Source organism: Dermacentor silvarum, chromosome 2 (genome assembly GCF_013339745.2).
Source record: "Dermacentor silvarum isolate Dsil-2018 chromosome 2, BIME_Dsil_1.4, whole genome shotgun sequence".
NCBI classification, from domain to species: domain Eukaryota; kingdom Metazoa; phylum Arthropoda; class Arachnida; order Ixodida; family Ixodidae; genus Dermacentor; species Dermacentor silvarum.
In genome coordinates, this window is record NC_051155.1 from 182,038,863 (window position 1) to 182,065,682 (window position 26,820).

The 26,820-nt window shown below is 42.2% G+C and overlaps 1 protein-coding gene across 1 annotated transcript in view; it reads right to left on the reverse strand.

The window, feature by feature from the left end:
• The window catches only part of LOC119442227 (tetratricopeptide repeat protein 37-like), an 84,007-nt gene that overhangs the window by 35,788 nt on the left and 21,399 nt on the right, over nucleotides 1-26,820 (reverse strand). The window contains exons 11-26 of the mRNA XM_037707021.2: nucleotides 26,341-26,456; nucleotides 25,727-25,816; nucleotides 25,543-25,646; nucleotides 24,228-24,330; nucleotides 23,042-23,121; nucleotides 22,850-22,949; nucleotides 19,082-19,134; nucleotides 18,577-18,684; nucleotides 18,157-18,273; nucleotides 12,834-12,934; nucleotides 12,148-12,250; nucleotides 9,711-9,881; nucleotides 4,816-5,012; nucleotides 4,058-4,119; nucleotides 1,873-1,929; nucleotides 1,614-1,757 (exon numbers count right to left, since the gene is read on the reverse strand). Coding sequence (XP_037562949.1) covers nucleotides 1,614-1,757; nucleotides 1,873-1,929; nucleotides 4,058-4,119; nucleotides 4,816-5,012; nucleotides 9,711-9,881; nucleotides 12,148-12,250; nucleotides 12,834-12,934; nucleotides 18,157-18,273; nucleotides 18,577-18,684; nucleotides 19,082-19,134; nucleotides 22,850-22,949; nucleotides 23,042-23,121; nucleotides 24,228-24,330; nucleotides 25,543-25,646; nucleotides 25,727-25,816; nucleotides 26,341-26,456 — 1,706 coding nt within the window. The remainder of the gene's footprint in view (nucleotides 1-1,613; nucleotides 1,758-1,872; nucleotides 1,930-4,057; nucleotides 4,120-4,815; nucleotides 5,013-9,710; nucleotides 9,882-12,147; nucleotides 12,251-12,833; nucleotides 12,935-18,156; nucleotides 18,274-18,576; nucleotides 18,685-19,081; nucleotides 19,135-22,849; nucleotides 22,950-23,041; nucleotides 23,122-24,227; nucleotides 24,331-25,542; nucleotides 25,647-25,726; nucleotides 25,817-26,340; nucleotides 26,457-26,820) is intronic.

The window sequence follows — 26,820 nt, forward strand, 5'->3', positions numbered from 1 at the left end:
ATGAAGGAAACTCATAGACAAGTTCACAAAAAAGAAAAAAGAAGCTTCAGGCTTTAAGGTGGACATGGGGCAAGTAATTTTGATTTTCAGCCAGAAAACGCATTTCCAGATTACAGCAGTTTCAGGTTCCTTTACTATCTGAGAATGTGGCAGAAAAAAATTAAACCATCATCAATGCAGTAGAAATACTCCAAATAGCATTTTTTACATGCTGGTGACGCCGCACAAACGAGAATGTCCCGATTCCCTGTAGCTTCGCTGCACTCGCGGACTCGCCACGATTCACTCATACGCGGCTGCAGGGGGCAAGGAGGAATACCGCGCTAACTGATGCTTGCAGTGATAAGAATCACAGACAATGTAAAAAAGAAGGAAGCAATGGTCTTTGTCTTTTTTTTTTTTTTTTTTTTTTTATAGGTGCCGCAACTTTCTCGCACCATTTCTCAAAGAACTTATTTCGCTTGAACCGAAGCCCCACTTTAGGAGCCCTTGTTTGGCTTTCCTATAGGCTGGTTATGTCATCACTTCGCAATGTTTTCCAGGCAGCGCTTGGAAGCACCAAGTGCTTCTCAGGGGCAAAAGCCAGAGCACTTGACAGTTCAAAAGTGGCTTAGAAAAAAAAGAACGCTTGCAGCTTTTGAAACAAAACAAAGCCGAATTGAAGTAAAACCCAACATATGCTCAGGAGAATTTTAGTTACGATAGATGCAATCTGAATAAGATGACACACTTCAGAACTTTTGGAACTGTTTTTCACAGTTTATGTTTTTTCACAAAAGTTTGTGATTGCAAAAGCTATCATTCTTGTTTGGAAGACTTATCTGTAGGGTACTCACTGGGGTAGGATTTTACGCAGCATGCAACTGTGGACTAAAATTTTTAGATTCCACAACTTCTTTATATGAAAATTAAAATTTTGGCCGCAAGGTGGAAGTTAAATTCCTGGTGAAGCCAATTTTGCAATTACTTTTCCAAGACTGTGGAAATTGAACAACACAGCTGACAGTGGCCTTTCTAATATATATTATGCCCAAGAATAAATTTTTTTGTGATTTTAGAACGATAGTTTATGCGACTAACCATAGTCAGTTCAAGATTTGAAAATTAGCAACTCTTTCAGAAATTCCTCTAGAATAATAAAATTTAGCACCTGGCCTTATAATATTGTCCTGAACAAATCCGCCATTGTTTAGCAAAATCTAGTAAGTGGTACAAAAGTTCACTTTCACAGGCCATGCCCCCCCCCCCCCCCTTAATTAAACTTCATTATGGTCCAGAAAATGAACCCATCACCACTGCATTTCTGAAGGTGTCGCTCTGCCAACTGAGGTAACCAGTATGCTGGCAGATGGCAGGCCGAGGGTGAAATAATTGACAACTCAAGCATGCAAAAACATTCAATTAGTAAACAAGGTCTGCAGGGAGCTGCAGAGTGTAAGAATTTCCTCCGGAGTGTAAGACACATCCTCCACCTCGCAGATTCCTGCAGAAGTCATTCAGCCATTTATCTCCGATATATGCACAGCACAATGCGAGACTTCTGTCAAAAGTACACAAACTGGGGTGTCCATGAGCAAACTTGTCGCTGCACCGTACTCGCTGCCTTCACTCACGTGATTTCCAAGTCCCATGCAGTGTCTGAACAGGTCGACAGTGTCATGATGCTGCACTTTTTCGGCAATGAATGCCTGCCCCACCCACGGCCGCATCGCTGTTGGCTCTATAGACTGGGCTTTCGCAAAAGCTTGATACGCCAACTGCAGAATAAGGATGGCAATAATGAAATCATGATTGAGTAATTGGAATGCAAGCTGCTTACAGATTGGAACATGCACAATATTATTTCTTGCAGTCACTTTCTTTTCAACATACCTGCACATTGCCAGCCAGGAGGTACAAGGCACCAAGGTTTGTCCATGCATACAAGTTCTGAAACATAAAATATTCCATTCTACTGTGTATTCTGGGCATTATCGAACTGCAACAAGTGGAAGAGGTCGGAATCAAGGAAGTTTCATTAGACTGGGTCTCCTTATGATCGAAATGCACAATGACACACAATACGTATTTGTGTGGCATTGCACAAATGTTTTGCCACTTATTCCTCTGTACTGGTTGTCATATTGCCACAAAGCTACTGCAATTTCAAAAAAACAGTCTGCACCATGTGTCTAGTCCACACAAGTCAAATTTGGCTAAAAATGATTACATTGTTATACATTACTCGGACTTTATCATGCAGTCTGCACAATTCAAGCTTACAATTGGTGTGTAAAAACATTATGCATGTGTGCTAATTACTGCTCTTATGCCTCTTTACTAACACATCAAAACAGACTGGAAAAGTACAAACAAAGCGTCTTCTTCTTCTTTCTGGGGTTTTAAGTGCCAAAACCAGTTCTGATTATGAGGCACGCTGTAGTGGAGGGCTCCGAATTAATTTTTGACCACATGGGGTTCTTTAACGTGCACTACAACGCAAGCACACGGGCGTTTTTGCATTTCGTCTCCATCGAAATGCGGCCGCCGCGGCCACAAACAAAGCGTGTGACAGCAACAGCAGTTATTTGGCGCAGTAACACATGCTTTTATTGACAAACAAAGCGCGTAACTCAATAAAAGCATGTGTTACTGCACCAAATAACTGCTGTTGCTGTCACATTATAACTCTGGCTTTAGTGAAGCCACTGACAATAAGTTTAATAAATTATGCGGTTTACTATCCTGAAACTGCGCAGTGGGTTATGAGGGACACTGCAGTGGAGAGCTCTGGATTAATTTTGACCACTTGGGGTTCTTTAACATGCAATTAAATCTAAAGTACCCAAGCGTTTTTGTATACAGCCTCCATCAAAACATGGCAGCCCTGATCGTGAATCGAACCTGTGACCTCGTGCTCAGCAGTAGAATGCCGCAGCCACCGAGCCATCATGGCGGGTCATAATAGGATGAACAGGAATAGCTTCGTAAAATTTTACCACACACACTTCTGCATAATCACCCTGCAGATTCACCCACTTCTCTTGAATGTTTTAATATGTGTACAGCACACACTGTCCACATGACTTTAGAAAACATTGTCATAGTGAGAACCTGTGGGGGTACGCTCTGCGTGCGGCTAGGGCTGAAGGCATGCTGCAGATCTAGCCATACACAGTCGTTCAGTAGTACTCCGCAACCTGGAGCGCCGATAATCGTAGCTATGCTGGGTTCCGCCAAATGAGGCAATGAGTGGCGCCAGCTCTAACAATATTTAATGCTGCAAGCAATCAGCAACACTTGCAGAGGGAAGGTCCACTTTGTAAAGTAGTAATACAGTAAATAAGCTTGCCTCATTGCACGTGACAGTCAGGCAATGAGGTCACTCACGGGTTGCGGCAGGTATCCGTAAAGTCGGTCAAGTTCAAGGAAGGGGCGCCAGAGAGAGAGAGAGCTCTTTAGCATGTTTTTACCTTCGCGAGGGGAACGTCACACGTCGGACAGCTTTCCACTTCCCACTAGTCTGGGGGAAGTGTGCGCACATCGCGAGAGCAAGGAGAACCTGGGGAGGGCGCAGTGTGCCTTTCCCGTGCCTGCCCGCCAGCTCACAACAGTGTCCTGCAACGTGCGATAGCGCCTACACAGGCACATGGGAGGAAATGGGCACGTGTGCTCCCCACAAATCACATTGGGCATGCCAGGTTAGAATGAACAATTGAAAACAAAAAATCCTTCTTAGATCTCAACTGTAGTTAGCATGCCATAGAAATTGAAGATTTGATGATCTAAAGCCCCACAGATTGCGGTCCAGAAAATATGATACATGCGGTAAAGTTTGGCAGTATCAAAAACTACATATATGTGTATCTCAATTTTGTAACAGCCTATCTCAGTAACAGAAATCTGTAAAAGTAACCATAGTTATTCCAACTTTCATATAATGTACAAATTGAGTGAAGAGAATAGAAAAGAACTAAGAAAAGTATGAATTATGAGCTGGTGACTAATTCAAAGAGGCATGCTAGGGTATATTAGGATCAAAAGAGACTCTGCACATGAATGCAGCATGTATACTTACATTACCCTCTAACTCGAGGGATTTTATGAAACAGTGCTGAGCCAGACCGTAATTTTCTGGGCCTGAAAATCAAAACATGGCTTTATACATGATATCCTCAAACACACTGTACATGCGTTCTTTCCAAAGCAAGGCTGCTCTATACAAGTTGTACTGCTAAGCTCGATATTAGCTTCACTGACGTAAAACATCAGTGGCCTCATGCTCTTCTGTATTGTTTTAATGTCTTTACACATAGCAGCACAGAAGCTGCACCACTTAAAAAAAACATTACTTTAGACTGGAACACCACTGTATGTATCCGAGGAGAGCAACCGATGTGTAATGACTCAGGGAATGAATGTTATTCCATACCAAAACCTCAAGGTTATCTGCAGTTTTTTTAAGTTTCGGGATTACACAAAAAGCAAAGGCAAACCCTGCAGTTCTTGAACTCACACATTAACAAAACCGGCACTCAGTAAACTTTGACCGGATTAAGAATAAATCATGTTATCCTCAATAAATCAACTAGAGTTCCACTTGAAAACACTATTTTGTGCAACAAAACTCCTTTTTATCAATTTCATTTAAATTCATAAACAACCTAAGTGAAGGTTTCTTTCTGCTGAATGAATTTTGTTTCTATCTTGGTAATGACAAAGCAGGCATGTCCACGAGATTTACACACTTGCAGCACTATTCAAGTATTCAAGACAGGCATAACAAAAGCATCAGCACTCCAAGGGAAAGGTACCAGTAAGGTGGTTTCACCAGACCTGAGGAGACAGCCAGTACCCCAAGGCTGTTCCAGTAGGAAAAGGAGTCGGGACTCAAGGTAACAGCATTGCGCACGCTGGCTAAAGCTTTGGTAAAACTGCCCTTCTGAAGACGTGCTTCCACCCACAGAGCCAGACCCAAGTCATGCCACAAAGAAGCCAGCCGCGGTTTCATTCCCAGGGCTGTCATGTAGCACCTATGCGAGACAGAACAAACAATTTAGTGCAAAACCAAGAGACTGGCTTGAATCAACGCATTCTAGCCAGCTACTTGGCATTGAGGTAAGGGAACAGGGAATAAAAGGTAGAGAATGATGATGGCATTGTGATAAGGGCAAGCACATATTCAACTAGACAGAGGACATATGAAGATGCAGGTGACCTACATCTAGGTTAATACACCGTGGTCTCTCTAAACAACCCCAAAGAGTACTTATCCTCACAGGTTCAAGTTTAGCGAGCCACTGGGCAGTGTAAGCCATCTCTTCACCTAAATTGGTAGACTGCAGTGACCGCACGCTTGGCCTCCGAAAAGCACTAAGCACTACACTGAGAGAAACACAGTAGAACCCAAGTTAACAAAGGATAAATGTTTTTTACACTTGACTTTCAGCAACACCCGATGCTGTACAAACACCCAGTCATGAGAAAGGTCCCTGCACCAAGGATAATACAAAGAATGGCAGCCACTAGCATGTCGCTGCGAAAGGAAAGCTTCCCACAACACGTCACAAAAGGAGGAATGCTCCCCACAGATATGCTCGATAACCTTGTGATGCCCAAAGCGCTCGATCGCAAGGGTGTAGGGCAGGGAAACTGCCATCAGTGTTCACCTTTGATAAGTGCAGCCCGGTGTAGCAGGAACACACACAAGTTCTAAGCATCACTTTCAGCTGAGCATTTGGAAAGAAGAAAAGCAACGTGGACTCTTGCCATAGTTGGAAAACATCGTAGATGAGGTCAAGTCTAAGCTATTCCTAAAAGAGCTATTGGATGAGAAGAAACCATGTAAGCATTTTGGTTTGTCCCGGAGATGTCGCCTCTGTGCTCACTCTCATGACCAGGGTGTGCGTACCATAAGAACAAGGGCTTGATACCTATCAAGACTGGTTCAGTGGAAACTGCCCACTTCTAGCCAGAGCAACAGCTGAGAGACAACATGGCCACCACTCCAACCCGCCACACGTGAAAAGAGAAAAGCAGTAAGGGCATATTAATAGATGAACATCCGCGCAAAGGCCATGGTGTGCACCCTAAACCCCACGGACTCTGTACAAATGCCCAATGTACAGGTTTACAATACTGCAGAACCAACTTGTCCAAAGCGTCCCGTTGTGAATGATGATGGGAATTGTGATGGAGAAAACAATGCTCTGAAAATGTTGAAATCTCTCATTGGGGTCACATTTCAAGTTCACTCTTCCATGAAAAAATCTATAACAAGCTTCATTACCTGGAGAGTTCAACATTTGAGCCTCCCATGTAAAGCTGCCAAGAAAGTGCCAGTCAAGAGCAATTAAGCGTACTGGTAATCACATCGAAACAATGCTTAAATTTGTGCCCCCCCCCTACACATACTTTTTTTTTTTTCACAGAAGCTTAGCACATGTATGTTAGAGCAGAACACAGAATAAACTGGTTTATTTTGTATTGGTCAGCTAAGTATTATATCAATTATTGTTCAGAATTGTGTACTAACACTCGGTAGGTGTTGGATTCAATTTTCGAACAAATGTGCCCTTGACCATTTGATCTTGCCAATTTGAACTGCTTATATTCTAAGGCATCCGCCGGTCAGTCCACTGTACAAGGACCGACAAGGACCGACTTGTGACAAGGTGCAGAGAAGCAGCTCACAAATATATGCACCTAGAAAAAAATAAAAACCTGCCAGATAGCAGTTCTTGAAACAGTCAACAATAAAAAAATGTGACATGATTAACATTCGCTTATCTCCACGAGAGAGCCCTCTGTACTGAAACTAGCTTTAAAGCTTTGCAAGGCTATTATTATATTACAGTGGAACCTCGTTGATACGATCTTCATGGGAACTGGAAAATAAAGCGCATCATCTGAAAATCGTATCATCCAATGTATTATCCAACCAAATTGTTTTATCGGGAAAAGAAAAAAAAAGAATCATCCCAAGAAACATATTACGCAGAATCGTATGAACGAGGTTCTACTGTAGAAGGTTCTATGCTGCACAAGCAGGCTGTGAAATAAGATCCCATGCACTGTGGGAACCTTTTTAACCCATACGCTTCCACAGCTGGCGATCCACCGCCACAACGGTCAAGGCCAAAGTCACAGTGAACGACGATTTGCCGGCCGCTGAAAGAACGGCTGTTCTTGGCTATTTTTCATTGATGGCAGCATATTGCAGGCTATTTTCTAGTTGTTTTGTGCTTCGCGCACCAGATGGACACATTTGCCTACAGTTTCAGCAGGAGTTGATTGTAAAATAACAGAACGCTTCCTGCTCGCCAGACTTCACTCTGTTTTTGTAGCCGGTGCAACCAGAGTACCAGGCTCGAAAAAAAGAGTACAGCTTCCAATTGGGCTCGCTTTTTTCAGCACATACCACCAAAAACTGTGAAGCAGAACCATTCGATGCTGTGCTTAGTTTTTGACGGTCAAGTTCGAAGTCCAGGAGGTGTTCTGAGTGCAAAAACTGCAAAAGTGCACGCTGCGTTTCTGCAGGTTTTAAACTTGTTTTATGCTCACTTTCTAGTTTTCTTTACTGCATCTGACACGGAAGCTTTTTTGTGAACCAAATAAATCAGACATATTCTAAATGCGATGTCTGCAGCAGATTTTAGAGCAATTTTTTTTACAACCCGGAACACGCTCAACGAAGCAAGAAAATGTGCTGCGAAACACGACGCACGGCACAGCGCCGAACGGGCAGAAGCGATGGGGTTAACCCCTTAACTGCCATGACAAATTTTGAAAAAACTTTTTAAAGTGCGGAATTTTCTTTAGACCTGCATATTTTACCCCAATTTCTTCTAAGATATATAATACCAGGAATGCCTATTGCATTTTTACTGGTCTTGTTGAGAAAGAACAGCAAAAGTCATTGTATATTATTTCTTTGTCAAAATTACAAGAAACTTCACATTTACAGATGTGCAAACATTTCTGAAAGTTAACTCATCATTGGCATTAGAGGAAGCTCGCTATGAGAACGAGTTACCTCGTCATCAACAGTTAAGGGGTAAACCTTAATGCCGAATTTCGAAAAAAAAATTTTAAATGGGCAGAATTTTTTCTAGACCTGCATATCTTGCACTAATCTTTTCTAAAAGAATATGATACCAGGGATGCCTATTGCATTGTTACTGGTCTTGTTGAAAAAAAAAATAACATGCATCATTGTGTATTATTTATTTGTCAAAATTACAAGAAACTGCATATACACATACGTGCAAAAATTTCTGACAGTTCACGAGTTAAGGTCGTTAACATCAGAGGACGTTCATTGTGATGAGCCCTGCATATCTTGCACCAATTTTTATTTAAAGATATGATAACCAGGAATGCATATTGCATTTTTACTGGTCTTGTAGAAAACATATAACAAACATAATTGTGTATTATTTATTTCGTAAAATTACAAGAAACTGCACATACACATATGTGCAAAAATTTCTGAAAGTTCACGTATTAAAGTCATCAGCACCAGATGACGCTCGTTGTGATGATGAGTTACCTCATCATCAGCAGTTAAGGGGTAAAGTAAACCTGGTTAAGTGTTGTGAAGGAAGGAAGGAAGGAAGGAAGGAAGGAAGGAGGAATAGACGGAAAGACAGGGAGGTTAGCCAGTTCTCAGACCGGCTGATGACTCTGTGCTGAGGAAAGGGTGTAGGGAGAATAAAAGATAACAGAAAAGAGATGTTACAAAAAAAAAGGAAAGAACAACTCTGTTCGTGTTTAAAGGGCCCCTCACCAGGCCACATTGTGAAATTTGGTTATATGCTGGAAATTACATGCCCTCTTGAGAGCGTTGTACCACAAAAATTTTTCAATTGGTTCATTAATAGCTGAGATGGAAATATTTCAGTGCCGCAAACCCATGATTTCAGGAGGCAAGCGTCATCGCCAACAAGAACGCTTGCTCACAGCAGCGCACGATGCACGCTGCCACAAAGCCACACCTCAAGGCAATGTTCTTCGCCATTCAAAGTTTTGTTATCTCCTAGGGAACCTTGCCCTTTTACCACCCCTGTGTGTTGAAGCTCCCTTCTTCCCTCCTTTATGGTCGCCCATTCTCCTACTTTTTACAGGTTGCCATTTTGAGTTTAGTAGTTAGCGAATAAAGCTTGCAGCGCCGGCATACTAACATGCCACCCGTTCCCACAGCGTTCCCTCGATGCGTGCGAAGTGCTTTGCGATATGGCGGACAGCCAAATTACCATTGGAATTTTCAGCTTGGTCACGTTTGTTTCGTTGCCAACGCCCATGCAACGGCTTCTCTGTCCGCACTGTCATCCTCTGCCGTGTGAATGCTAGTTGCGAAGTGATCCAATTCACGTTACATGTCACGTGACAGATTAGTCCGCGATCACGTCCGTCATGTGAATCCGGCTTTACCAGCTTCGCCAAAGAGGGGCGAGGGGGGTATCGAACCGCTAACCAAGATATGTCGTGGACGAGTCGTGCATCCGCAACTGGAGACTGTTTTTGCAAAGATTTGAGTGTTGTTGTGCGCAGTTATTTTTGCAGGTTATACGTAGGTATGTTTTTTGTTTTTTTTTCCCGGATTGTTGTAATTGGGGTTGCAGGTTATATGCGGTGATGGTTTATACACAGAAGCATACCCACAAATATACCCGCCAAGATACGGACAAAGCCAGCAGCAGCCAAGCAGAAAGCTTCATTTTGAAACTCACTTTTGGGATGCCTTTATAAGCTGTTCCTGGTCACTATCCTGCTGCTCCCCTTGCATCAAGGAAGCGGGAAGCTTCAGTGAGGCCCAGTTCATTCCATACACAGCAGGGACTAGGCAAATGTCACCCATGAGCTTCCACAGGCACACGAGCCGACCCTGAAGCGTCAAGCCCCTGCACAAACACATGACCACCATAGTTCACAGGAACAGTCATGCAACTCTGGCTGTTTTCTGAATTGTAAACAGAGGAAAATTGTTTCCAATAAGTTAGTGATCATGTCTAACACAACACCGACATCGACATTTCAATTTTCCCTTTGTTTACCTTCGCAAAGACAGAAAAGGCCCTGCTAATTATCAAGCACAATGACAAATTCTCAAAAAATTATTATGCTAGTTCATTTTTAATTTTTTCTATGGAGTGATTTTTTAGTTTCCCAAGGAGAGCCATCTAATGTGACATTGGCGGCCTGTGGAAACACACCTCGTGTTGATTACGTGGTGCTAGGAAATAGTAGATTTCCCATGGTGCCTGTCCACTGCTCTCTGATACACCTGTCAAATGGGTGCATTGAATGCCATTTTAGATATAATCAGTAAGATCAAAAGTGTTTAAAATGTCGCATAGATTGCAATGCAACAAACAGCCTCAATTAAGAGGCTGTTCTAGCACTCTACAATTTTGTTAGCAGCTTGCGCTAGAGTTCACTAGGAGTGCACAATTTACACAAGGTAGCCTTCCCCATACTTGACTTAAAGCGTAAACAAACAAGGTTCTTGTAGCCTTCCTTAGCTAACATTGTGAGATAGAATTAAGGAAAAAAGTGCATGCACTTTTGTGGCACAAAGGCAACACAGCAAATAGTTTCACATTTTTATAGTGGGTATCTGTATCTCTTCATAACTCTTTGCTATCCCTGCTGAAAAAGACCTGTATAAAGCTGGAAGTATTCATAAAGCAAATAAACAAAAAAATCACGCACCATTCCACTGCTGTGAAGGTGGATTACCAGCAAAGCAGTTTAGCACACGACACAGAGGTGACACAGAACTTAGATCAAAGGTATGAGCAAACTTTATTTCTCTTGAGCAGTGACGGCGGTCATCCTGAAGAAAGACACACGCACACACACTTTTATTTTGATCGGCGGTCTTAGTTGGCGCCATACAGTCGCGTGAAAGACTACCACCACTTCAGGGATCCGGAGGAAACTAGACACACGCGACGGGACCGCCACACCTGAAGAGTGGAAGGAAACTAGGCACGCAAGCACTTGGAACGACAACACAGAGAGGGTGATGCGAGCGTATACATGGCCGACACGGGTCGCGCAGCGGCATATCTTTGAGAGAACCTTATTATTTAAGAAACCTTTATTTTCTAATAAAACTTTATTATTATACACAGTCTACTGATCTTGAAAATGGTGCCTATTAATAACTAATCTGCTGAATATGCATATCCAAGTGATGAGATGTATGAGCTTTTACATAGAATGAAGCGATTTAGCATCAAATTTGGGAGCTGAGTTTTTGAACACACAGATCGATTGACGGACACGAAAAATGCACAGAACTCTAGCCATAAATAGCTAGGCTGTAAAACAAACAACTAAATTAATTAATGAACAAGTAATTAATACTAATAAATAATAAATAAATAATAACTATAATAATAATAATAATAATAATAAATAAATAAATTCACAGGGGCCAAGCGCAGGCCTTGTGACACCACAATGTTGGCACCTGCACTAGGACTATTTCTAATCATCAACTGTAACCATGTTAAAGCAAAACCGTACGATTAATAAATCATTGAACATTACCAGACTCTGCACTGTGATTCACAAAGACAGAGTAATGTACACAGCCATTTCAAACATGGAGATGTATACTATTGTTATCTTCTGTACTCCCTACAGTCATCATTATCCTACCAATAAACTCTGCAGCAAGACAAGATGCCTGTGCTGTGCCGGCTGATGGACATGATGAAATTGCAAGCTGGTGGCAAAAGAAAAACAAAAAAAAGCCTGTGGCACTAATAAGCTCATGCCCGCTAATGCGTATGGCAAAGGATTATGCAAGATGATGCAAGGTGCATCTTTAAGCTGGAAATTAGCGGGGAAAAGGGGGTCATGTTATATTCCTCCAAAGTTCATCAAGCTAAACTTTCGGCAGGAAGGCAACAACAACTGCTTCTCTATGACCTGGGGAACATAGATGGGAAGAAATGTGCCTGTTGAGGATGGCAGAAGGGTGCATACCCTGCCATCACAACTGTCTTAAGCTGAATTGAGCCACCAGCACTCAATGTTCTTAGGTGGTCCCTAGGAAATGAGAGCGCCCAATGCTGCTTAGCTTTGGCACTATGAAGAGCCTGTTCAGCGAAACACAGCCAACACACATAGAGAAGCTGCTTTGCCAAATGTTACCTAGCAGCAGCGTCCAATGCCACTTGGCAGTCATCCAGGCCAAGACCACAAAGCCCTTGCTCCAAGTGCTCTCGCGCCAGTGCTAGCCTGGCCTCCGCCAGACCTGAAGAAAGTTGGTTGAGAAATAAAGAAAGAGAGAAAGGAAAAGACAAATATTTGTGTCTTGACCGTTAGGATTCAATGTGTTTTAACACTCCTACTTTTTTTCAACTATTGACAAATATTTACATTCCCTTTCTGCTCTTCCTCATCATTCACAGTAAAACGTATATTTACATAAACACAGCAGCCAGCTCAGCAACAAGAGGCAGCTGATATGCAGTGCACTTTCACCAAGTAATTTGTCTTTTTTTACCTCTTTAGTGCGAGCATTATTACAAAAAAAAAATTTCATGCAGTTTATAGACTTAAGTAATTCTGTGATATTGTAAAAAAGTGGGCCATCAAATTTTTTTTTTTCCTTCTTGGTTTTAAAAGACAGTGGTTCCACACAGCGGCTAACATAACTCACAAGGCAGCCTAAAGAGAGTATTTGGTCAGCTTTTATTGAGTGCTCTAACATGCAGAACTAGGGTGCTATCACTGAAGAACTTTGGTTCTCAACACAAGCTTTTCAAAACACTCTGTCAGCCTTACTCTGATCATTTTTGTTAATTATACGATCATCCCGACAACAAAGTGCTCACCTTTGATTGCGGGAACATATTCTGGATTGACATCGAGGGCTTCTTGAAAATTATCTGCAGCCTCCTTGTGCAGGCCCTGTCGGGATTTGATTGTGGCTGTCCTGCGTTTGAATAACGACACATTTGTCTACTCTTAATCTCATCAAGACAGTCACAGCATGTCTTGCGACTGCACCGAATAACCCTCAATATGCTTTACTTGCGTAACTACACTGCATTATTTTAGAGTAGTTATCAGCTCGAGAAAACACTTCATGCTTTAATTGTAACCAAGTTTAGAATACAGTGCGCTGCACATGTATTCTAACAAGTTTACCATGGCAGCAGCACGGTGGCTCGGCTACGTGCCCATGTTTGAGTGGACACTGCACCTCATGTGGTTGACCTATAATAATGATGCATATACTGTTGAAACCACTTATAACAATCCCAGATATAATAATCTATTGGTTGTAACGACAACATTTCAGTGCATTTGCAATTTTCCAACCCTGCCTATTGAAACTGGTACGAGATATAACGAACATTGTTTTAAATCACCGTACTGTTATAACGAACGTTTCGAACTCAGTCACACTAAAAAGAGGGCCCACACGAAGCACCACAGCAAAAAAGTACAACCAAACTGGGCACACATTCTACTCCGGTGGCTGCTGCGTATGACACAGCCGCACAGGCCCTAGCTTGAAAGCATCTTCAATGGGGGACACAGTGCGCCGAGTGCTGATAGCTTCGTGTGCGCTGTGTTTTTGCTGCTTAGTTCACGTTGAAGCGAGAGGCAGCATGAAGGTCAATTCGCTCACTGCTGCTACTGCACTTCCTCACTCCAGTAAAACTTGACAGCAGGTTTTCGTGGTCATCAAGTGAGATGTGTTCATGTTTGCTTCTGCGCGCGTGACACTATGCTTGCTAATTTAGTTAGTAAGCTGTACAACATTATATGGCCGATAAAACTACTATCCTTACTTCGTATAGCTGTCTAGTACAGTATAGACCACTTATAACGTAACCGCTTATAGTGCAGGACCAGATATAGTGCAGTCTTTTCAGACTCCCGTTAATTTTCCCATAGCACTCCATGTATACACGTATCGCTTATAGTGCAGTTGCGGGAAACGAAATACCGGTTACAGTGCGGCTGCCTGGGAGTACGGAAGCCAGCGGAGACGGCGAATGCTCCCCTCAAACGGGCGCCCCAAGAGAGATCGAGGAAGAAAGAGACGAAGTGGAGGAGAAGGGCACAGGGTGCGAACGAACAGCCAGTGAGGCTGAAACCATAATCTTGAGTGTGAGTCGAGTCGTGAAATATCACGGCGCGCATAGAGAGCGAGGGCCACAAAACAGCCAACGTTCGCTTCACGATAACGCCAGTAAACGAAACTTCAGCGAGCGAGCGGGCGGCGCCGGCACGGCACGGCGAAGGGCGCACGCGGAGACCGTGGAATGTGAGGGAGGAGGGCGGCAGGGAAGCGGATTTCGCCTTGGCAACTCCGCCGCTTCGGTGGCTCCCCTCTCCCTCCCTCATAGCTCCCTCACTTTCGACTGTCACTGTGCGCCCCCGCCGCCGTGCAGGCGCTGCCGCTCCAGCCGGCCCGGCGCCAGCTCCCCGAAGTTTTGTTTTCTGCCGTTATCGGGAAGCGGGCATTTGCCGGCGTGGGTAGCTTCATTGGCCGGCCTGGGACAGCGCAGCTGCTTCCCTCTGCGCCGTAGCCGCAGCGTGCAAGGTCAACACGTGACTAGAAAGTAGAGGAAGCATAAAGGAGAAAGAAGGGTTCACTGCCATTTTCTACGCTTGGCTACGGTAGCGTGGCTGAGACATCGGCACGTACACGCATGTTCCGGCGCAACGCAGAATCGGCGACCTTGCCATTTGAGAGAGGATGAAATGTCCGCCGCGTTTTTTTTTTTTTTTTGGTTTGTTTGCGCACGACATTGAGGGGTCTCCCCTAAGGTTTTACTCTATGGCGGTGCCGGAGCAATGCCGGTCGGAGGCGCCGCCGCGTGATTTGGTTCGAATTAACGAGATTCGACTCTAAATTGAATACAAACGTTCTAGCCACATTCCTCGACTGTCGCATACGCGTGGTGGCTCGGTGCACATGTTTTGCATATGTGCGGGCCTTGAAAATTGTTGCTTTGGTTATAGTGCGCTACCGCTTATAGTGCGGATATTCGCGACTCCGGCGACTTACGTTGTAAGCGGTCTACACTGTAATTTGCTATCGTAGTTGATGTTTTGCCTTTCGGGCAAAACTGCGACTTTTGTTTTTTCAACGATTTGGGACGACCTGTATGTCCATTCCCCATGTGATCAACGGCCACACCCCGCGCTACCGCCACGCAATGTTGCAAAGAATCGGTGGTTACTACTACTTTATCAGGAGATCACGGTTCGGCAGCGCTTCGTTTACGCACTGCCAATGGCTGATAATGGTTCACGGTGTTGTTTTACCTTTTGAACATAGCATTTTTTTTCCCCAACAATTTTATGGCTTTTGTGTGGCTGATGCGCAGTCATAATGGCGAGATCTTGATGTCCGAGACCTTCACAGAATGGCGGCATGCTGCAGCAGTTTCAGAAGTTTATGCTTCCAGCAAAATGGAATACTTACACTCTCTTAAGTAGAAATTAGTCATGTCCAGCTGGTAGTAAAATATATTACAAGCTCTCAAATAAAAAATGGCGGCTGCGCTTGCTGTTTCGAAATGACAGGTTATCAGAACCAGGCATCGCATTTCGTTCTTTAGATGAACGTTTCTAAAATTTGCAGCTAGGAGTGAAAATGTACCGGGAAGACAAACGATGCTGAGAATATGGTTTTCGGACCAAAGTGCTGCCAAATTGTAACTGTTGATGCCAGCTTCAGTGCTTTCTAGCATTTTTAAGGGCAAGTCCATACACGAACTACTGATATAACGACCACTTTTCGCGGAATTGTAGAGTTTGTTATAAACGGCTTCGACTGTATCATTAGAAAGCACACACAGAATTCTAGAGTCACAGAATTCTGGGTTTGCATCTCAGCTGGAATGAGCAGTACAGAATTTACTTCCTTTTTCTACAATGCCTTATAACTGGTAGCAGTTATCTCTGCCGACCATTCACAAAAAGAGGGCCAGGAAATGCACTGGAAAATATGCCCCGCTATACACGGCATCGAAAAAATTTGCCCCATAGCAAGTGGTCCTGGAATAATTTGTTGAATAAGAAAACATCATCTAGCCCGAAATACTTAGTTTAGGCCTCCCATACTTAGCGTATGCTCCGCCTTTCTTTACACATGTGTCTCTCTGTTTAGCCAAGGTGCATCTAGTAAGCTTGCCTCATGCTTGTTGTAGAGTGACCAAGTATTGATGGCTTCAGAAGTGTCTTTACAAATATTATTCACATATATGTGTATATGACAAGCATGTTATAGTACTTTTCTGTACTTAATCCGCACACACACAATAAAGGCGAGAAAATTATGGCCCTATCACTTGTCTCAAATTGGTTGGATTCTCTAGCTATTTGTTGTGGATAACTCGGTTTCACTTGCTCGTTCTCTTCAATTTCTAAACATGGTTAAAATACAGTTGAAATTACATTTATTCCAATGGGATGCAGCAGAGTGTATTCCAATCGATGTGGACTATTTGCTGAGTAGTCCATTCAGGTGTCTCAGAATGCAACACTGCCCTACCTTCTGTAAAACAACTGGTAAACCCAATGACTAGCCAAAGTGTAATGGTCGTGCTTTATAAATGGTTTCAGCCATTTTCCACAATTCTATTGCAAAGCCCTCTTTGGCTCATTCCAGGCACCTTGCAGTAAGTTTCTGTCTCGCATTGTGTTGAGCCCATGTTTCGCAGCACAACAGTTCCGTGTAATGAGTTTGTCAATCTTTTTCAAGCGAAGCTTGTATGCACTAGCCTGCGCCAGCGATGTAACACAGAAACTATCATCATCAGCAATGGCTGGAGCATTGTCATCGTCTTCCACAGCTTGCTCCGTTGCCGCGCATATCATTCCAGCGTAGATTTTCACTTCTCTTCTGTTGTCGTAATGGGAAGGCCGCGTTTACGGGGGTGTGAGCCAGTGCTTAAGGGGGTATGAGCCATTCATTGTGGATGTAACCACTACTATAAGACGTACGTGTGTAGATTTGACATTTGCAAACTACATGTGTGACATCGAGATGACCGTACCCCTTGCAGTATACCCAGCGATCACTAGGCTACTATGCCCACTTTCACAATTTTGACCGGTGAAGTTTCCGATGTTCAATAAGCATGTGTTACACTGCCAACTTGTCTTCATTGATGTCACCAGTATCCACACAATGCACATCTCTTTAATCACATGGGCACACTCCAGTAAACATAATGTTGATGGCAAAGGGGATGGTTAGGTATACAAAGGAACAAGCTTCCTTTATCATCCATCTTCACGGAGTGGAAGGGCCAACAATTTTTTTATTATGCTTGCCTTTTCAAGTTTACTTTTGTGCAAAGCACTGCCTTGTTCAAGAATGCCGCCATGGACCGCCACCTTACTGCAATTGTCAATGCTTTGTTTTCACTAAAACTTTTAAGTGAGATTACTTTTGTTTCATATCATTCAGGAAAATTATTGTCCTTTTTGCTCACCTGGTTTTTCCAGAACAAATAAACACTATCATTGTATAAACACCTCACCATGAGAACAGTGGCTGCAAACATGGACAGAATTTGCCACTTGACAGCAACTAAAAGTTCACACAAACCTGGCGAACAACAATGCCAAGTGTTTTATTGAACAATGTGTACCAAAAAATACAATCTTGTTGCAATATTTAAGCAAGAACAAGTCCAATGAAGTACAACACAGATCTGTGTAGGACACACTACTTTATCATTTGCTAACAGGAAGAAACCAAGGCAAGTGTCATCCTTTACTGCCGGATCTTCTTTCTCCCGAAGTATATTTCTTCCCTTTTGCCACTTTGTTTCAAGCTTCTCCATGACTCCAATATAGTAGACAGAAACACCAAAGCACATTCACTTGGGCAGAAAATAAAGATGGAAAATGGAGGAACTTGCAAGCACTAACTTTGAATGAAGCCGGATTCATAATCCGAAGCTTACATTTCAACATTTGCATTAGCTAAAATGCTATCAGCAAACTCGAGATCAACTGCTCCAGTGAAGTTTCTCATAGCTCGATAAAGAAGGGCAGTTATCCATCCCCAACTCATTTCATATTGGGCCTATGCTGCAACTGCAAGTTACACCACTATGGATCCTTGTGTCTCATCATAAACATTTCTGACCTACAATCTGCTTCAAAGATATATATACTTACTCGTATAGTGAGAAAAGGTCTCTGGGATCTGCATCAAGGCACTTCTTGAAACACAGAAGAGCAGCACCAAGGCTGTCCCGCATGAGGTATGCCTCCCCTAGGCATTCCCAGCAAGACCTGCCAAAACACAACAAAATTATCTTTCTAAATCACAATAAAAAATACAAAGTGCTCGATGAGCATTGGAAAATTTTAAAAAAGGTAATATCACAGATATTGCTAAATCGAGGTTCATTATACTGAAGCTTGACTGTGGCATAACAGAATGGGACAAACACAAGGGAAAGAGGAATACTACACACAGTGCTTAGGTTAAAAACTGTGCTATGCCCGGCTCTTTAAACTTCCTTTGGTGCTGTACCCCCCGCACACCACTCTTGCAAATGACATTCCCATTGATTGCACGTGAACGTCACCTACTTGTCACTGGGATCAGCTCGAAGGGAGTTCTGTAGAGACTGCACTGCTTCTGTGGCATTGCCAAGTCTTAGCTGCTGAAGACCAAGCCTTAACCAGGCCCACTTCACTCTGCCAAAAAAAAGAAGGGAGTAGTCAAGTCAATGCTGAATTGGTGCAAAAACAACCAAGTAGACAAGCTTAGTTCCAAAAAAGGAGACTTAACTTACTAAGCAAGACAACTGACACTCAGGCTACTAATTATGCCAAATGTCTCTTAGGCATTTCGCTGAAGACCAACGTTACCTGCACTCCATAAAATATTGCAACTTAGATCAATTTCTCTCATCATCTCCTAGAATGTTTGAAAAGTTTGAAACCTTACATGCAAAATGTTTTCATATCTCACACTTATGTTTGGAAGAATACAAACACAAAAAAGCCATACGCATAAATTGTTACTTCAGTGAGCAGACATTTAAACGCGCGCAAAATCTGGCCTATCATGTATGCTACAAATATAGCTTACCTCTTTACAGGAAGTTGACTTGTAATTGCTTCCAGGAATTTAACATTTTGTTCCTGTTAAAGAAGTCGGAGGTGTTTAAACAGGAATGAGTAGGACTTATCAGATGATTGGAGCAATAAAACTTGCCCAGACAAAAATCACTGCAACATAAAAAAATTAAACTATGATGTTTTACATGCCAAAACCGCCATCTGATTATGAGGCACGCCGTAGTAGGGAGACTCCAGATTAATTTGGACCACATGGGGTTCTTTAATGTGCACTTAAATCTAAGTACACGAGTGTTTTCTGTATTTTGCCCCCATCGAAATGCGGCCACCGTGGCCTGGATTTGATCCCGCGACCTTGTGTTTAGCAGCCCAACACCATAACCACTAAGCAACCTTGGCGGGGTACTGCAACATAGCTGAGCATCAAAATCAAGTGAAATGAATGACCAGGACAAAAAATTTGCCTAGTTGATGCTATTTTTCAGTCTGGTCCTGCGCAGGATAACAATTTCCACCAGAAAACTACACTGAAATCATCTCAGTAGCTGCCATCTGTTACATGGCTATTAAATGCAGCACTAAAATATAAGTTTTATTTGTCAGAGGCCAAGTTCCCATTTAACAAATTGAAGTACAACACTGAAATTAGGCAACAAAGACTGTAAGTCACATGAAGTTACTAAAATATTTGACAGAGGCAGCTGCAGAGGCAGATTCAGAGGTACTAAACAATACATGAAACCACCTTCGTATATATCCTGAAAGATCACCCTTTGAAAGTTAAGAAACTTGCTTTTAAAGGTGACGTTTTGCGGTATTCTTTTGTCCAGACAGCGCATTCCCGGAACCTTCTTTTGCCTGATGTTTTACTAATTACATCTGTTCATGCTTTTTTCCATGCTTTTAGTGTATAAATACCATTCTATAAATTTTTGTATTTTGAACGAAATTCCCCCGCAATGCAGGTACTGCATGCATGCATGCATGAATGAATGAATGAATGAATGAATGAATGAATGAATGAATGAATAAGTAAATAGGTAACTAACTAAATAAATAACATTGCCAGTTGCACTGGAAGACTGACAAAGAGCACCATGTGTATCACAAGGCAGCCACAAATTAGGCCCATAAAAAGGAGATCTTGTATTTACACTTGCGCTGTCAAGCTATCAGGAAAGACAAGTGAAGAAAGCTTGACACTTCCCTGATTGGTTAAAGATTGTGAAAAACATGTGCCATAGTGACAGAAACTGTACCAAAGGCACAAAGAAGAGAACAATGGCATAAATGGTCTGGGTTTGTGCCGTCACTTGCAGTGCATCATTCATGTGGTGTCTACCAACATATTGAAAGAAAATTTAATCCACAAGACAGGAACAAAAGGCACAGGGCAGTGGGAGCACATAGTCATGAACAGATGTAATTTGCAAGTGATGCTGTACAGCTGTGCTTGGAACGCAGTTTTAAATCAATGAAGAGTTTGGAAAAAATCTGTTATACTGTGTGGTAAAAGTGATAGATATGATTAAGCTTTTTTGGCCATTTTCCCAAAATTCCTGCATACTTTATTTAGTTTTTATTTCCAACTGAAAATTCTTTTTTTTTTAATTTTATGTGCGTATGCGTGCGTGTGTGCACGCCAGCATACATATTTTCCAGATAAACTTTCACCTGCTTTTCTTCGTGGATAATCTTTAGCGACGAGCTTACCGTTCTTGCGATTTTTTTTTTTTCGGCGTATATATGATTCACAAATTTTGTTGATACTAAAACATGCTGCATGACTGCAGATCTCGCTCTTCAACACTGTACTAGTCACTATAGTTTCATCCTATTCACAGAATAGCAAAGGTTTTGAGAAGCAGTCTAGCAAGGGCACAATGCCACACCGAGATGTGACTATGTAGAAATTAAGAGCAAGTAGATTAGCTATTCAAGCACAAATAGAATGAGACTTTATTCATGACACTATGTGGGTACAGAGCTCACACAAATAATAGAAACAAAAAAATTACTAAGTAGATACAACCTTGCATAACGATCAGTGAACTTGACCAATTAATTCACTGCAGTGGGCCACAGCGCAGACTGTAATATACTTGGACCAGAACCACCTTGTCTCCTCTGTGTACCCCCTCCGCATTTATCGTTTTCATCACAATGGGAGGTAAAATGTATGCAAACATTGCTTGGGTGGCAGGCAGACTCGTAAGCTTGACCTTGCCAGGCTCCTTGCATCAGAGTGCACGTAGGATCGCAGCTGCATGTCGATTGCCGTCTGAGCCCTCTGGTAAATTTGCTTTTACTGACGCTTTACGCATTAAGCCGAATTACAAGAAAAAAATGAAAAAAAGAAAAAAAAAGCATTTTCAACTCATCTTTTAGTGCTGAACTGAAAACGCCGAATCCAAGTAATAAACCACAACAAGCATTTTACCCACATTCCCAATCCTTGAAGCGTTGAGAAACAATAATGCCGTCAACTTCCAAGAGAACTCAAACAAAGCACATATTGCACGTGCACTTTTCAGTTTTTGCTGCACCCATGCATAAATATAACACTGCAATTCAACACTACAGCTCGAAAAGCAGCTGTCATCGCTGTCTCTAATATGGTTTCGCACCTCCTCCTGAAATGTGAAGTGTGAACAGTGCAACAGAAACTAAGCATTTATTCAAAACAAAATACAGTAGAACCCTATTAATAAGTTTTGAAAGGGACCGTGAAAAAAAATATGTACCAGCCAGGAAAATATCCCAGTAAGGAAGGCTACAGATCGCCGCAGCAACGTCAGTAACAGCTCTGAATGACTGTCAGTAGTACGGTTATCAGACACCTCGAACTTTGTACTGTGACCGGGGATGGCGCGGGCATATAATTAAGGGACACGTACGAACTTACATGAAAGCAGGCCCTTTTCACTCTTGATATGCTTCTCCACATAACACAGCTTTATTGTGGTGAAGTTGGCTAAAGAGAACTGGCGTTTATGCAACGAATGTAAGACCCTTGCTGGCCTCAAAATAAATGTAGCCATGCTCTCAGTGGATTTGGCCCAGTGTCCATGGTTCCCAACATATTTTCACCGATGCACACTTCTTCGAGTGCTTCACCAACTGCTCTGTGCACGTTGTCTCCCGATATGCTTGTCGGCCATGTTGTCTGCCATGTTGTGGCCATGTTGACCTTCCGTCGCTTTTTGCAACGTACCCATTGCTCACTGCAACGTATACATTTATCGTCCTCGCAGCGACACGCGAGAGCAAACTTTCTTCCTCGACCACCATGTTCAAACATAACGTAATATGTGGGAACATTGCAGAATGGCGACATATTAAATGAGAACGTAGTACAAGGGAGTCAATGGGATTCAGGTCGTGACCTCAGAAATGCCACATAGCAGCCGGGAAAATTCAACGGTGTGGAACATAACAGGGTTCCATTGTAGGAACACTGTCCCACATACAATTCAGCATCTACAAGACCCATTGTGTTATATCACCAGTGTCAAGATAAACTCTGAAACCTGACTCATTCAAGGATTTCTGAGTACAATGTATGATGGCAGAAGCTCAAAAGCAGTGCAACTCTCCAGCAGTACTACTGGTGTCAAAATCGTGCTTTATCATCATAAATTTCACCAGAAAAGCCACAAACTACCAAAATTTTATTATTGAACATTTCGTAATGTGACTACATCTACAAATAAATTTTGCTAAGAGCCAATGCTCCTTACAAGTTCAAGAGAAAAAAACTAGGTGACGGCTTACTCACGTGCTGACCCAGGTCACACAGGGCATCACTTAGTAAAGACCCCGCTTCCTCGCTGGCTCGATTAAGTTGAAAAGCTTTCTGAAAACACCTAACTGCTTTCCTGCACATACCAGACACACATGGACAGTCACAAACCAGAAGAAATGCAAGATAAAGAAAGGCAGCTCAACTACCCAAAATGTAAATACTTACTGAACATCTTTAAGGTGATAGAAATAATGTCTTCCAAGGTACAAGAAGTTGCGGTAGTCCTGGGGATCCAAGCGAGCTGCCTAAACAGAGAAAAATGTACATACCTTGAGATCGATATTTATTTTGACAACAATTTAGTACTTTCGAGTTTACTACTGGCCTGTTAGCACACAAATATTTCATGCAGGTCACATTATGCACTCATTTACCCATAATCACATGTTTTGCATTTGTAGCAGGAGTTTTGTCTCGTAGAAGAGAAAAGCTGGTAACATGTGTGAGCTGGAGTTTAAGAAGCTGGTTTAACAAATCAGATAAACTGGCACTGCTATCTGCTTACACAGAGTTCCTTCTGCAGCTTTTTGTTGCAGCTTGTCTCATTTAGTTCTAAGCAGAGGTCCCCACTGAACTCTAATGGTTAAGCTTGTTTCATGGAATGACGGGTGCACAGACAACAGCAGTTTCCCATTTTTTACAGGATGGACCAAGGAACTATAAAAACCAAAATCTAAACTAAAATAAACGCAAAATGTAATCTCATTACAGGACTTGAACTCTAACATGCCTGGAGAAACTAAGGAGTTTATTCAGAGTCTATCAAAATAAGTATGCAGGTTGAAGCGTTTATAAAACGAACAAAGATTTGCTAGGAAAATTCAAGCAACTGACAAAAGTTTGCAATTCTTGAAATCAGCAATCTGTTTCAACATCTCATGTCTTGCTACAGCCACATTTAGTCGATTTAGACCTTACACATCCTGCTCCTTATTACCTTGCCAATGCAAATGTTAAGGAAGAAATAGCTAATCACATTGCATTACAGAACTCTTTCTTTCTTTTTGATTCAATGATAACAAATGAACACTAGTGACAGCAATGTCTCACAATTCTGCAATATCACTGGGATTCACCAGATTGTATGAGGTTACCAAGAGCAAAGTCAGTGGCCTTGAAAAAAATATTACCAGATTATACCAGACTATGCAAAAGCTTTGTCAAAACTTGCTTATTATTGTCCATAAGAACCTTGTGCTTAAAAATTTTATACCTTTATGTTCAGTGAAGAAATATAAATATTTTGGTACCAAGAATTTGTAGTAACAGTGAACCATTTCTTTCTTCTCTGCCATAAAGCCCCTTATTTATGACAGTAAACCCTAGGTACACCATGACAAACAAGTCTTACTTCTAGGAAGATTGGTACAGCTTCATCATGTTGACCAAGTTTCCAGTGAGCGAGGGCACGCAGGTAGGTGGCCTCTGGTGATTTATCTCCCAAACTTGTCAGGCTGCAAGAGGTGACACAACGCGAGCTTTACTACTATTCAGGAAAAAAAAAACAAGACTATCTTGTAGTGTCTAAGCTTCTTCTCATCGGCTCACCATCTTCACGATCCCCAGTTGTTTTATACTCTCGGAATGAAATGTGAGAGGGAAATTTTAAAGTAGAAGACCCAATAATCGTAGTTACTCGAGAGTACAATGTCCGACCGCTATGCATCTCGTCACTGAACGTGGCATGAACTCTGTTCTAAGCGTAAGAGCCAATACTATACCGATGTAACATGAACTGCAGACGGCAGAAATAGATGTATGCATATTACTTAGGCCTAGCTAGGTGCATTTCGTTCCATGAGAATACTAGTACATAGAATGGTAATGCGAACACAGCATCGCAACAAATACATTTTTTCTTCCTCCTCTTCTTCACCATGATATACAGCAATAAATTAACACTTCCTCACAGCTGCATATACACTGGCTTTAATGATACAATTACAGGAAAATATGGGTTAGCATAAGATAATCATTTTAGTTTGTCAAGGCAAGCCACATTGGTAGAAACAATTGACTAAAATTTGCTTAAGTGTAAAATATTCAATACGTTAGCCTCTTTCGTTTACTACACCACAATTTAAATCACTGTCTCTGTCAATTCCATTCACTAAGTCATATAAGTAACTGTGTGCTGCCTTGTAACACCACATTATAACACATAACCTGAAGTAGTGTGGCCATTCTCAATATCATTTGAATCACAGCACTGCAAACCATGCCTTGCGAATAATTAAAATGAGAATGGCAGCCGCTAGACAGCTGGCAAATGTCTTCTGTATCTGACCTGACATTAATCAAGATTTCTTGCAGTTCCACACACAATTACACATAAGCACAGCCAAAGTACGAGGCCTTTTCTACACTTATAATGTTTGCACATGAGAAATTCACAAAATCCTTGAATTTTACTTGGTGGGCTAGTTGGTACATTCCTACTAACACAATTAACTTCACAAATAAGCATGACCCACGCAAGAAAACTTGGACAGGAAGAGTGCTCATCCTGTTCCTGTTTCCTTATGTGGTTTAAGTTTATTTGTACAGTCGGACTATGCCCCTTAACTTGAAGCAACAATATTCAGCCAAGACAAGTTGTCTATGCATGGCAGTAAAACTTGCTTGGTACTCATTCCACAAAGTAATAAATAACAAATCATCCTTACACTTCTTGTGCCTCTGTTATTCTTTCACGCTGTATAAGCAGCCAGGCTTGTGCATATTTTATCCTTGAGCTTTCAACACCACTGTCTTGCAAAGTGCTGAGAACCTGAGAGATGCACAATACCAGGGCTCAGCTGATGCAAACAACAAATTACACGCGTGACGAAGTCCATCATTCAGCCCTACCTCTTCTGCTCTGTCAAAGCTACGAGACTGCAAAGCAGTTTCAAAGGAGCACCACAGGACTGCAGGCTGTCTCGCATGTTCCTCTCCGATCTGAAATAAATGGTACCGCTGGGTGCTGTTGTGTTCTGATTACTACAATGTCCAGAAGCTAATGACAAATGTCAAGGAGATGAATCACGAGAAAAAAATGCGGTACAGATATTGAATAACTGAGTTCAGAAGTATAGTAACCGCACGAACACCACTTGGCAAGCAAAACTGCCTTGAGTGTGCAATATCATGTGCATTTAGTGAAGAACCTGTGTTGTCACTTCGTGATATTAAAAGTTATGAACAAATCATGACTTTCTCAAGTGGCTTTGCTTTGAAAACCTGTTTCAATCCTTTGGGCAAGTAAAGAAATGTCTAGGATTTTTTTGCATGTTTTTTTCCATCATAATAAGGGTTAGCACACAAATGTGTATACTTAAGTACATAAGCACTTCCGCATTTCCCCCCTGTCGTAATGCCACTGCCACAGCCGAGATTCCCTCCCACAACCTCTACTCAGTAGTGCCACGCTGTAGACACTGAGCCATCACAGCAAGTAATTGAGAACTTGTCAAGAACTGTACCTTTTGCAAAGCTGCCGACGCTTCCTCGTGACACTGCTGTGCGCACAGAGACTGAGCCAAACATAGCAGGAGTTTTTGGGACATCCAGTCACTACCTGCTGGTGATAAGGAAAGACCTGCAACAACAAAAAACATCTAGCTGTGTAGAAGCTCTTTTCTTTTTCTTTCTTCTCTCTCTCTCTCTTTTTTTTACTTGCTGCCTTTGGAATGCAAATCTGCAGGACTGCTAAGATTGTTTTCACGAAATGAAGTCAACCCGGTTCTATAAACTGATCTGCTAAGGCCTCTCTGAGACATTGTGTTCTTTAGATTAACAATACGGATAACAAGTGAAGAAGATAACAGCATTTATATTTCTAAAGTTGCACATCACAGTTATGCTGCCAGTTGCAATTTATTGTGCACAGTTCAAGGAGAAGCTCTGTGAAAAATAACGGCAAAATCAGGCTGAATGATAAGGAACATGACCAGAAAATGACA